At 38.1% G+C, this 14,142-nt stretch overlaps 1 protein-coding gene across 2 annotated transcripts in view; it reads left to right on the top strand.

The window, feature by feature from the left end:
- The window catches only part of Mkln1 (muskelin 1), a 111,524-nt gene that overhangs the window by 74,306 nt on the left and 23,076 nt on the right, over positions 1 to 14,142 (top strand). For both annotated transcript variants that reach the window (XM_021164743.2, XM_085840751.1), the window contains 2 exons: positions 2,810 to 3,031; positions 6,418 to 6,547. In XM_021164743.2, the coding sequence (XP_021020402.1) occupies positions 2,810 to 3,031; positions 6,418 to 6,547 (352 nt within the window). The remainder of the gene's footprint in view (positions 1 to 2,809; positions 3,032 to 6,417; positions 6,548 to 14,142) is intronic.

Genomic DNA, 14,142 nt, shown 5'->3' with positions numbered 1-14,142 from the left:
ACCACTATTTTTAGTTACTAGACAAAATTATGAAGCCACTTAGAATTAAAATGAGACTGGGTATACATCTACTTTCTGTTCTGTTTTGGCTTTCTATAACTATGATGAAATAACTGAAGCATTTCACTTAGAGAAAAGACTCACTTTCTCTCCTGGTGGTGGATGTGGTAGTCTAGGTGGCATCATTGCTCTGGGATTCTGATAAGGGCAGATCAGAGTCTCCCAGGCTTCTTTGTGCTCACAATCCTAATGGTCTAATGACCTTCCAAAGGCCACAGCATCTGTCAGTAAAGCCAAATTATTAACATGTAGACATTTGGGAGACATTGCACATATTTAGACTGTAGCAAATGTCAAGAGACAGAAGAGCAACATCTAAAAAGGTGTTCAAGAAAAAAATCGTGTGAACCAATGTTAAAGTTCTTACTAAACTGCCCATTAAACATAAACACTTTAAGACATTAGTAAATGGAATGTGAGCTAGCCAGGAAGTAGCAGGAAAGAGTCCTGTGAAGATCTCTGTCTTGGCCTTCTTTCTGTAACAAAGTGGGTAATTGACAGAGCAGACAGATAAAGGTGCTATTACAGTGGGCACATTGGCAATGATTCTGCAAACAACAGTGTTCTTCCTTCAGCACGTCACCAGTTCGTGCAAGCTTTCCTGAAGGTAGACGGCAGCCAGATCATGTCCAGCCAGTAAAATCAGGAACCGGAGACATATATACCCCCAGCCAAAAGTGAGTTATGGGTTAGGACTAAATAGCAGGGTATCCTCTAGTCTGATGAAATAGCACTTAGCTGTGATAATTCATAAAAAATTAGAAAATGGGTAAAATATAGAAGAAGAAAATTGGGACTGTCCACTGCTTATTGGGTTTTAGAAAATATCAACCTGACAGAGTAGACAAGTAGTTTTCCAACTTTTAAACAGTTAGGGTTTTGTTTATCGTGTATGGGGGGGCCGGGTGGTGGGGGAGAGAGACGGGAGGTGGTGGTGGTTTCATTTTGTAGCCCTAGCTGGTCAGAAAATTACTATGTAGATGAGACTAGCCTCAAACTCAAAAGAGATTTGCCTTAGCCTCCTGAGTGCTGAGATCAAAAGCACATGTCACCACACCCACTAGTTGTTCAAATTTAATTTACAGATTTTTATAAAAACACCACAATTTATCATTGGTTTTTATAACTATTTTTTCAGAGATTAAAAGGTACAAAATAGGACTGGAAGATGGCCTGGCAGGTAAAAGCATGCACTCTTGCAGAAGACCCACGTTTAGCCCCGAGCCCCCATGGCCGTGTCCCACAACTACCTGTAGTGTCCGCTCCAGGGAGCCAGACCTTCTTTTGAGTTCCAAGGGCACTTTTCATACGTGTGTATATGCCCATGCAGAGACACAGGCACACGTGTTCAAAATAAATTAAAATAGATTAAAAAAAAACTAAATAAAAATATAAAATGAAGAACTAATTAATTATTAACTGGGTAAACAGCATCAAGATGCCTAGAGTGATGAAAATTTGTTGATAATTGATTCTCATTTTAAAAAATATGTATCAGTTTAGGAATACATAATGTATAGTTAGTTATTCCTGTTTCATGTCCTGTGTGCTGGAAATGTGGGGAAGACAGAGAAAGACACACACACAGAGCAGGCTAGAATCTTTTTTTTTTGCAGTAGTTTTTTTTTAATTGGCCTTTACAACTATTAAAATAGCTTTGTATAAAAATTAAAAAGTAATTATATGACAAAAGCAGTTTTCGGTGGAAGAAGAGCATCAAACTTGTAGTTGCCAGTGCTGTGCTTCAGTGAAAGCACCGATGCTTTCTGAGTATAATATATTCTTCAAGTTCGGATGCCACTTAGCTTCCATAGCTGAACTTGAGCTTGACTTTGAGATGGGATTTGATTGTTAATATCTTGTAACAAACATCTCTTTCCTCATGTTATTTTATAAAAGGCTATAATTTTTGTTTGAAGGAATGTAAAAAAATCAAGGTTGTCTTTAATCAAATAGCTTAAGTCAATGAAAATTAAATTTATAATGTAAAAAGAGGTAGAGTTCTTCACACTATGGAAATCAGTCTGGAGATATGTTTGCAGATGTCTTTTGTTTTTTGGTTTTGTTTTGTTTTGTTTTGTTTCAGACAAGAGTCTTGGCTGTCCAGGAACTTGTTCTGTAGACTGTTCTGGCCTCAAACTCAGAGATATGACTGCCTCTGCCTCCTAAGAAGCCTAGGATTAAAGGGGTGCCTCCACTACCCGCTTGCTGCATTATTTTACAGCATAGTTGGAAGAGTTTTGTAAAATACATGTAGAAGTTAATTTAGCTGTATCACTCTAATTTGCATATTGGGTATCTGCTCTTATTAAACAAGTGACAGCATCTCAAATAAGAAGCTTTCCTAGGATTGAAAGGTCAGAGTTTTTCTAAGGAGGATTAAGAGGAGCTTATGATCATGAACTATCCATAGAGTTGTGATCATTATGCACTCCTAGTGAAAACCAGTATATCATGGATCATTGTGACTTTGGTAAAAATGTTTATATCATAGCATCAAGAAACAGAGTTCCTTAACTTGATATATTCATTTCAATTTTGTGATGAATGAAAATTCAAAAGGTGTTTAGAAAACTATCCTGAATTTCTGGACAGTATGTGTGTATAATAATTAAGACATGTATTTAGCATCATTAAGAGCAAAGTTCAGGGTTTCTTTGAGAATGTGAAAGCATATATACTAATGTCATTTTGGCACATATGAATGGAACAAACTAAAACTGTTTTATCTGTTGCTTTGTTCTTACAGATGTGTATGGACTCAGAAAAGCATATGATCTACACGTTTGGTGGCAGGATTTTGACGTGTAATGGCAGTGTAGATGACAGCAGAGCCAGTGAGCCACAATTCAGTGGGTTGTTTGCGTTCAACTGCCAGTGTCAAACTTGGAAACTTCTTCGAGAGGACTCCTGTAATGCTGGCCCTGAGGACATCCAGTCTCGGATTGGACACTGCATGCTGTTCCACTCAGTAAGACTATCCTGTGCATCTATTTTGTCGTGTGTGTCTTTATAGGAAAGAGTCAGTAAGAAAGCAAAACTTGTTCTAGAAATAAATGATTAATACAGTAGTGACAGAGAGAATAGAACATCAGGAGTGAGCTGTCCCTTAGTCATTTCCATCAGCTTAGAAACTCCTGAAGATAACGCTAGATGCTCTTATTACTGACCTTACTGCCTGGCAAGCTAATGGATAGTTAGCTCTGTTTTAGGACTTAATCATTTGCAAACTTTTTCTTAGCAACTAGAAAGATAATTTTGGCTTTTTTTTTTTAATTTTGGATTGATTTTGTAGAATTTAACCACCTTATTGGTAAAATCAACAAAAAGACTAACTTTTGAAGCATATAATGAAATCCTTATTTTTATGAACAAAGCATTAGAACATGTGGTATTTGGCAGGCATGTTTTAAAAATATTCATTATATGAATTACAACAAAGGATATAATAGTGAATTTCCATGTACAGGTTTGTCCATTTGATCAGTAAACAATCTGTATGTTTGTAATATAGTTTTTCCACCTTATCTTCATTCCTTGTCTCTTTTTGAGGGAGGCGCGGCGTTGGTTGGTTGGTTGGTTGGTTGGTTTTTTTTGAGACAGGGTTTGTCTGTGTAGCCTTGGCTGTCCTGGAACTCACTTTGTAGACCAGGCTGGCCTCGAACTCAGAAATCCACCTGCCTCTGCCTCCCAAGTGCTGGGATTAAATGCATGCCCCACCATTCCTTGTCATTTTTAGGGCTTATCACATTTAGTTGTGTGGGGAGTATTCTCAGGAGGACTTCAGCTAGTACGTCCTTATTTAGCAGACACTTCGTATCTGGGGCTGTGCATCCACAGGCTCAAAGAACAATGGATTGAAAAATATTTTTAAAAAGTTTGTCTCCACTGAACATGTACAGACTTAAAAAAAAAACTTTATTTAAAAAACTGCTCTCGTGTCCTATAGTTTATATTAATATTAAGAGTAATGTAGAGGGCTAGAGAGAATGCTCAGTGGTTAAGAGCACTGACTGCTCTTCCAGAGGTCCTGAGTTCAATTCCCAGCAACCACATGATGGCTCACAACCATCTGTAATGGGATCTGATGCCCTCTTCTGGTATGGCTGAGGACAGCTACAGTGTACCCATATACATAAAATAAATAAGTAAATCTTTTTTAAAAAAATAGTAATGTAGAGATGATTTAAAGTACCTAAGAGGAGATATATATATATATATTATTTGCAAACCTAAAGGACTTTGAGGCCATCAGGATGAGGACCTGTGCTGACACTTTGTGACAACTGCACCTGCAAATGATACTATTCTGTATGACAGACTGACACAAACTTAAAAATGGTGTTTACCATTGTCATACCACCCACAACAAAAGCAGTATATTGATAGTGCCTAGTCTGCATTTGTGTTGTTCTGATACTGAGTGATGTTTTTTCAGAATTGGTTTATTGAGGTCAGGATCCCATTATATCTGTGCACTGTATTTCTCTCCATCCCTATCAGTACCTACACCTTTATTTTCTCCATATACACACTACTTACTCTTGCTTTAAAAAAAAAAATCATTGATAATCTATGATGTTTCTCATCCTCATTTGACTCATTATACTGTTATTATAATGAGTCTTTTAATATGTTTCTCTATCATATTTTCTATAAGCTAGCTATTTCTCTCTGGAGGCTTGATCTGTATTCGCTACCCTTTCAGGGGGAAGCCAAGAAGAAACATATCAGCCCGTCACCAATACTCTGATCATAGAATATCAACAGGCACTTAATGTCTAGTTGTAATGTTTTTTTATATGTACCAAGAGGTTTAGGAATTTTTAGTTTGATTGATCACTTACGAAATTTCCTATAATATTTTACCTATTGCTTTCAGCAGCCATTGATAGTTATCGTCTAGAGTTCATTAGATATCACAAAGTGGTGGGTTTTCTGATGTTCTTGTTTCTTCTGAATTTATTAACTATAATTCTACTTTAGCATTAAAGAATAACAAAATATCATCCTTATGTCACGAATTGTTTGGTTACTCTAAAATGAAACCATATAATATTTGGGCCAGGCCTGATGATGCACACCTGTGATCGTAGCACGTTGGAGACTTAAGACATGTAGACCATGCACCTGAGCTACACACAACAAGTTCAAGGCTAGTCTGGAACACATAGAAAAGCCCTATCTTAAAAAAATCTAAGTGAATGTTGGGTGTGGTAGTGCTTGCCTTTATTATGAACAGAGACAGTAGGAATCTCTGTCAGTTTCAGGCCACTCTGGCCTACACAGTGAGTTCTAGGGCAGCCAGAGCTATGTAGGAAGACTCTGTCTCAAAATAAGTAAATGTAAGCGAATGGATGGATGTCTGATTGTTTTGTAGATTTGCATGTTAATGGATTCAGGTTCCAAAGTTAACCAGTGAAGTCATAAGAAGTATCATAATTATGAGCTCATGAATTTTTTATTACATATTTTAGATTAAATGCTGTCTCTTTCAATCAATTATTTTTTGTTTTGTTTTTGTTTTTGTTTTTTAAATCTGTCTTTAGCTATTAGGAGCTTCTTCTTTACCCTTATATACATATTTTATTTTTTTTGGCAAAAGGGCAAGTCATGAATTCTTGCTAATAAATCTAATACAAGTTTTTTTTTTCTTTTGCTTATTGACTTTGATGTTTGTATTTGTATATCTTTTATGGTTAAAATCTTATTTCATGTGTATTACAGTATGTTTCATCTGTGAAACTTTCCACCTATCAAAGCTGACAACAAATTCACTGTGCTTCCAAAGTAATTGCTTTCTGGTGAATTTTTAATTTAGGACTTAGACTATAAGAGTATATTATGGAAAACTAAATTAAAAATAAGTACAATATTTCTGAGTATGGCTAGAATTCTATGTATAAAGCCATAGCTCTTATACAGATAGATTTTTCATTTTTGATTGTTTCTAAGTTTAATATTCTAACAAAACATGCATATGGTTATAAAATAAAACTACAAGTCAGGGTACTTTTTGAGAACTCTGGTTTTTATTTCAGAGGTAAGAAGTTAGATTTCTTCCGTATGGGTAGCTATCCTTCTGTTTTGATTTATCCAAACACATTTCTTTCTTGCTTGCTCACTCTTACTTGTGCTCTCATAGTTCTACAAAAGGCAGCAGCCTTGCTATTCAGCTTTAGTGGGATACCTTAGCAGTGGTAGTGTGGAGAGAGCTGCCTCTTTCCTCTTCATCTGAGCACAGCAGTGATGTGTGGTCTCACTCGGGAGACCACTCTTGTGGGGATGTAAAGTGTGAAGGCCCATTCTCAGTACTTCACTAGAAATGACAGCTCCCTTCTCTCCTTTTTATTTTAGAAAAACCGTTGCTTATATGTGTTTGGTGGCCAGAGATCTAAGACCTATTTGAATGATTTCTTTAGTTATGATGTGGACTCTGATCATGTAGACATAATTTCAGATGGCACCAAGAAAGACTCTGGAATGGGTAAGAATATTTCTTATGCTTAACTGCTTATTATAGAAAACTAATGTCCATTTTCTTCTCTTTGTAACCTTCATACTTTCTCTACTTTAATTGAAATAATTCTAAATTAAAGGAATAAAACTGTCTAATTCCACTGTTTAAAAATACGTGATTTACTATTCCTTATTTTAAGGAAAATATGCTGTGTTAATTTCTGAAGTAAGCGTGTGTGTCTGTGCTTCCTGGGGCAGGCAGGCTTTGTGAAGAAGCGTCCGCACTTGCCGATGCAGTCTGCTCGCTGTGGTCACTGTAGTGACCTGTAGCTGAGACAGGAGCACAGTGGAGTATGGCTGGTCTGCCTGGCAAATGTGCAAGCTTATCATCTAAGTAGGCTCTCCTAGTCATAAGGTGGCGCTCTACCAACCAGGTTCATGTCCATTGTCCTGGCATGATTAGTAATACACTGCACACGCTATTTTTAAAAGTCTCATTTTGATAATTAACAGTTAACCCATACAGTAATTGCTTTACCTATGATTACTATATCCAGAAGAGTAGATTTGATTAAGGCCCAGTTTGGCACTGGAGTTAGAATTTAGATCAGCTTGTTTTTCATTTTAACTGCCATATAGAAAAGGGACTCTCTTATCGATGGTGCTTTTACAAAATGAACTTAAAGTACCTAAGTTGGAACTGGGAAGGTAGCTCTGTCAGTAAAATGCTGCTACACATGCTGAGAACCCGAGTTGAGACCACCAGCACCCATTGAAAAGCTAGGCATGGTGATGTGTGTCTGGAACACCTGTGCTGGGGGAGTGAAACAGCCAGATCATCGGAGCTTGCTCAGCTGTCTAGCTGCCTCAGTGGGACCCTGTCTCAGAAAATGGTAAGGGAGAGAACAATAGAAGAAAACATCCCCATGTTGACCTCTAGCCTCCACGGGCACCAACAAGCACAGGTATGCGTGTGCGCATGCGTGTGCACACACACACACACACACACACACACCTTACCCCCCCCCACCTTAACCCCCACAAACACTTTACCACCCCACACCTTAACACCCCCCCCCCCCCGCCCCCAACACACACATCTATATCCACACACACAAATACATATGTTGTTGTTGTCATTTATGGGCACTATGTTAGAGTAACCCTCTTTTAATTAAAGTTGTTTACATAGAAGAGGAAAAAGACTGGTCTAGTGAGCTGGCTCGGTGGGTGAATCCTTGTGCTGTACACCAGACGACCTGAGTTCTATCCCTGGGTCTCATGGTGGAAGGAGAACTGAGTCCTAGAAGTTACCCTCTTGACTTCTTGCAGACATAATGTATGACAAGTGGCCTATCTACTCACACACAATTGAAATAAAAATCTCAAAGAAGAAAAGGTAGTTTCTTTAAAACCTAACACTAAAGGAGAAAATGTGTAGTCATTTGGCTCTCAGGATCTGTACTCATACCCTCCTTACTGGAGTTTAGGCTAGAGGTTTGTTTGCTGTGTTCTGTTCTTTGTGACTACCAGTAAAATGGACAGTCTTACAACCTAGTCTCTGATTCAATGGCCAGGGCTACAGACCTGCAACCCTAGAGTCTTCCCAACCGTAAAAAACAAAGTAAATGGAAGATATGGAAATAAATATTTGAAAATTTCTGCAGACCCAAAACACTGATCTTCAGATTGTAAATGGCCCTCTACAAATAAAATAAAATAAAATAAAATAAAATAAAATAAAATAAAATAAAATAAAGTTAAATTTCAGAAGACCAAAAAGTCTACTTGCCAGATCATTGAGGCAGATCATTGTGTATGAAGCTGCATTTTTGTATTCAGTTAGAAAGAGGACCTCCTAAACTCTCCTAGAACAAAATGAGTTGCACTGAAGGAAACAGCACTTAGAAGGACATAGAAACTCTCAGTGCCATTAGATAGTACAAGATAAAGAAACTTCTTGGAAAAGTTACTAAACTGGAGATATTTTTGTAGCCAAAATGGAAATTATTTTTAGATCTACTGGTTAAATCCATGTTTACCCTCTAGACCTACGTCTTAGCAGTTTAAACAGTTGCAGAATCATCTCTCTAAGAACAAGAAGTCCAGAGTAGACCATCAGCGACTGATGCCGTGATTCAGCCCCCAGGTTCCCTCTTGTGCTGCACTGTCTCTAGTAAAAAGTGTTAGCTATCTGGAGACAAGTTCCTAGAAGCACTTCAAACATTCCTTTCCTTCTAAAGGTGGCTGGCAGGGATTGCAAAATTTGTCCTAGCAATTCCCAGTGGGATTCTGCTTAGATTTCATTGGCTAGAACTGTGAAACCAGGGTTCACTAGAGAGTCTAGGGAAGCATGTGTTTCAGGTATGAAGCAAAAAAGGGTTGGAAATAGCCGTTATCTCAAGATAGGAAACTGATAGAACTTTTATGTACTATTTTTTTTAGAAAGATACTTTATATACTGACAAAACAATAAGTATCAAAAGAGAAAACACAGAAGCTAAGAAAAAAAAAAAAAAAAGAAAATCCAACATAGAAAAACAAAGGGGGATTTCCAAGATGTGGCCCAGTGAGCACCAGTAGGGCACAGGGGTTCTAGATCAAAGTAGGCTTTTAAAGATGTATTGATTGATTGTATCCATTCTCAGGGCCTAAGCTTCATGCCAGCCCCAGCAGCTGTAGTTATTTCGACCTTACTGTATGCTAGATTATCTTTTATTGATGGTAAGATTCTGATAATGATTGAACATAATTCAACTACATGGTGATAGAGCCGAGACTGAAGATTTCAGAGCACTGCACCACTTCCCAAAACTGAACAAAAAGTCTCACAGAGTAATAAGAGTGGAAACAAGGCTACTTAAAATTTTTTATTGTAATGAATTTAATGGTTATAATCTGAAAACATTTAAATTTGTAACAATTATGTAGTCATTTGCAACGTTGTTATCTTTAATCAGTTATGACTACCAAGTTGTGACACTTCTCTTGTGCCTTTTTTGTTGTAACTACAAAGGTAATAATCTCATGATTGAGATTCTAAAACAATAACAACAACAAAACTCAGGATGATATAAAACAATCCAACTATTCAGAGATAATCTATTAACATTTGATGCATCACTTCCTAATCTTTAAAAAGGGTGTTTGTATCCAGTTTTGTTTTCTGACATTTTAAATTTTACATAGATTTTTTTTGTGATGATTTTTCCTTTATCATAGTTTTATTGCTATGAACTTAAAGTAATAGAAAGGCAAGTTGTCTCATTCACTAGTTACTGCAGTTGTCAATTCTTCCAAAATTAAAATTACATGTTTGCTGTGCATTGTTTAATTTTTAATTGGTTTACAGGGAATTAACCACACAGAGCATGCAAATCCATCCAATTAATTTAACAGCATTTGCTGGGCGTGGTCCAGCACTCGGGAGGCAGAGGCAGGTGGATTTCTGAGTTCGAGGCCAGCCTGGTCTACAAAGTGAGTTCCAGGACAGCCAGAGAAACTCTGTCTTGGAGAAAAAAAAAAAATTAACAGCATTTGTTGATTGTTTACTAGCATCTAAGGTTTATTAGACCCTCTCTCCTCAAATAGTTCATTGACTTCCATTTTCCAAAGATTGTTTTAAGCACTAAGGGTCTACATGAGGACCCCAGGGATTAAGCTAACTCAAAAAGTTCACATTCCAGTGAAGACTGGCTGCAGCTGCCTCCTTAGTGCTGTGAAGAAACGAGTTGCGAGTTGCGTGTTTTGCTGATGCGTAGCTGAGAGAGGCCCCCTTAAGATGCAGTCATGTGGGACAGCATCTCTGAGGAGGGAATGTTTACCACTGGAGATGAGGAGGAGAGAATAAGAACCACCAAACACTGATCTTTCTTCCTCCTGAATAAGTCATTGTAAGCTTTCATTTCTGGGTCTAGGTCGGATTTCTTCTGAGGATATCTCTGTTAAGTATGCATTTTCAAAGTGGCTGATTTTTACAATGATCCTAAGAATTTCATTACTCAAAAAGTTCCAAACTAGAATATTTATTGTGTGTTCAGTGTTTTACTGAGAACTTTTCTGAGTTGAACATCTGGTTTGAACTAGCTGGTAAATGTGCCCACCTAAAACTTGAAGAGTTATGCTTGGAATTGAAGAACACACGGGCTCAATTGACCTAACAGAGTTAAACTGAAATTAATTTTTTACTTCTCTGTTTGGTTTTGGGGCTTCCCAGACATTCTCTGCTGCGTTACTTATGAAGGACAGAGCCATTTGCTTTGCTTTGTTTTGCTTTGTTTTGTGTATGCGTGTGTTTGGTTGGTTGGTTTTGGTCTGCCCCCATCTGAACCTGCTCCTTCCCTCTCTTCCCCCTTTCCTTTTTTTTCCCTTCTTTCCTGCTCCCTTTCTTATGCCTTCCCTTTTTGCCCCCCCCCTTTTTTTTTTACTTTCTTAAAGAATTGTAGTACCTGGCAGGGATTGAGAACTCCAGTTTGAGCTTTCAGGGCTCTATTTCCGTTCTTAGATAACCTTACCTGATGTCTTAGGGTGTGCATCTGCACTTGTAAATTACCTGGGTGATAGCTGAAGAAAAAGGCGGCCTTGTGCACAGCCTCTGTGTTAGCTGAGGTGATCTAATCCTCTAGTTTGGCTGGTCTTGTTGGGTATCTTTGTTTTCTCCAGTGATGCCATCACTACTGTCAGTAACATTGGTTCATCCAGTCACCAACGGGTCATCTCAGTGCTGCAGCCAGCTTCTGCCCATTGACACCTTACTCTACGAGTTTGGGCTGTATCACCCATTTGCCTTCTGTAGCTAGTCGTCTTCTCCCCACGTCATGTGCCTCAGCTCTTCCCTGCCATTCTCTGCTGCGTTACTTATGAAGGGCAGAGCCATGGGCTGAACATTTAATATATAAACGGTTTCTGGCCACTTACAGGTGCCAACCAACAAGCTAGACAGTAGGACTAGAGTTATGAATATGGGCTCTGTCTTCATACAGCTCTTTTTGTGAATGGAGAAGATAAAGAAGTAAGCTGATCTGACTTTCTGATTAGAGCTAATTCAGATTAGAGGAACCTTTTGTTTTAGACAGCCTGACTGCATGAGGGGCTATGGCTCAGCTCTGCAGCCCTCTCCTTGCCGCTCTCTTCTTCCTGCACTGCTAACTCCATTAGCACTGACTAGTGCCTTTAGTCATGCCATTGCTCTTGCCTCTGACCTTTCTGCCACGCCGTCCCCTGGTTTTCTGTCTTACTTCCAAACTCTAATTTTGCTCACTCCTCAGATCTTACCTTGTAAATTTTGGTCTCTTGAAATTCTTTCCCAACTCTTCAAGACAGGATAGGAATTGAAGCTTATGGTTCTATCCTTAATGGCTAACGCAGTCAAGGGGCAGCCTTGACTCTGCATTCCAGAAGCTTTGGAAAACTGAGGAGGGACACATTTTATTCAGAATTTCTTTAAAAGCATTCAGACTCTTTTTTTTTTAATTAGATATTTTCTTCATTTACATTTCAAATGCTATCCCCCCAAAGCCCCGTATACCCTCCCCCTGCCCTGCTCCCCAGCCCACCCACTCCTGCTTCCTGGCCCTGGCATTCCTCTGTACTGGGGCATATGATCTTCACAATACCAAGGGCCTCTCCTCCCATTGATGGCCGACTAGGCCATCCTCTGCTACACTCTTACATACCCTAAATCTCATGTTAAAATACAGTGTACAAAGTTAGTTCAGAAAGCCCCATCGGGAAGAATGGCATGTTGTATTGTGTATGCATAGAATTATTCTTACTTCACTTTAACTAGTATACACTTAAATTTTATTTTATCTCATTAGAGCACTACTATGCAAGAAAAAAATCTTTAGTAATGAGGTAGAGCACTCTTTAAATTCCCACATTATCCAGTGTTCCTAGAAAATAGCACTTTTACCTATTATGTAGAGGATTTGTGATGTTCTAAGCCAATGGAGTGTTTATTAGCTGTTTTTCTGAAGCTTTTGTATTTCAGTTAATTACTGTAATTTGAGATGGACTTAATATATAATTACATGTTTGTGCTTCATTCATGTGGGTGCTTTGATTAAAACTGCATTTACAATGTGAGTTTTACATTGTATTGTTTGAAATCATAGAACAAGCTTTTTAACTATTGAGATCCCAGTTAGAGGTGATATAGCAAAATAGCTTCTCTTTATTAATGTTTTCTGTGTGTCAAATACTATAAGATCTTCAACCAGTGTTCTTTATTTAATTATTTAAATGTATTCTCTTGGATTCAGCATCAGGATCTAAAACACCTTCAGCTCTTTTTGTTTTCTAACTTGACTCAACACTTGTTTTCTAACTTGTATATAACACTTTTGCATTTCCCATAGAAGAAAATTATAATTTAAATTGGTGGATGGTTGTACTTAGAAAGAAGGGATATTTTTTAAAGCATTATTAGCATCGTGTTTAACCCCAAACTTCAATATGCTAAAAGTTGGATTTATTTCTAAATTGCCTTTGTTGTAACACTGAACACAAGCCTTTTGCTATACTTCTTACATGGAACCTCTGTATTTAGCAGCAGTTGTGAGTTATGCGTAGGTGGTTTGTGAGACACACAGCTTTAGAGTTAGCTGTAGGCTGTGGTAGAGTGCTGCCTCTGCTTGGGTGAGGTCAGGAATGTGCATGTTGCAGATACGCAATCAAGCATTGGTGGAAAGAGGTCCTAGGAAGGAGCTTTCGTCCTGCTACTGTGGAAGCTTGCCAGTTCCTTGCTTTGGTCTCTAAGTCCTGTCTCCTCTGACTTTCATACTTGCCCTTTTTTATTCAGTTGTGTTCTCTTACAGCAGATTAATGTGTTTGGTACAGTAAATTATATCAAAAGACTCGGTCTGAGTCCTCAACATTAGCACCTTGTGTAACATCTCTGGACCTAATAAATAAGTCATCTGAAAATGAGAGGATTGGGCCAGCTGAGCTGAAAATGTCATTTTTCTCTGCCACTGTATCAGATATTACTCTCTTTCCTCTCATACAAGTTTATTTTCCTGAAAACCTTAAAACAAAGCCATACTTTAAAATTGTCCATAGGAATGTATTATTATGCTATTGACATTGAAGAAAACAAAAACATGTAAGAAGTTGCTTTGGTTTTGACCCTCTTATGCCAGCTTTTAAGACCAAGTCAGGCAGTACAGAGACTCTAATGACTTCTTGTTATTCTTACTATGAAATACTGGTTGGAATAATTTTTCTTGTATCATTTTTGAGGCAGGGGTCTCATGCATCCCTGACTGGCCTCTGGCTGGCTATGTAGCTTGAACTTTTGCCTTGACATTACATGCACGCACCATAACACCTAATCTGTGCAGTGCTAGAGATTGGATACATGCCATATGTACAAACATACATGTGTACAAAACATGTATATACATAAAAGAAAATGCACATTTTTCTTTAAAAGAAGATGACAACACTGTTGTTGCCTACCGAGGAGCCACTGTCTCCCCCACCCCTTTTTTTAAAATCTAGACCATAATTTTGTTTAATGACAGTTACCCAGTCTCGGGAGAAATCACAGCTAATTCAAGCCAGTCGTTATCCTTTCATTTTACCTCTTGTGTGTGACTCAGGTCTAGCTAGTCACACATA

The sequence above is a fragment of the Mus caroli genome, unplaced genomic scaffold (assembly GCF_978045245.1).
Source record: "Mus caroli unplaced genomic scaffold, Mus_caroli_1 scaffold_7, whole genome shotgun sequence".
In the NCBI taxonomy this organism is placed as follows: domain Eukaryota; kingdom Metazoa; phylum Chordata; class Mammalia; order Rodentia; family Muridae; genus Mus; species Mus caroli.
The sequence above is the reverse complement of the archived record's forward strand: the minus strand, read 5'-3'. Positions and strand labels throughout refer to the sequence as shown.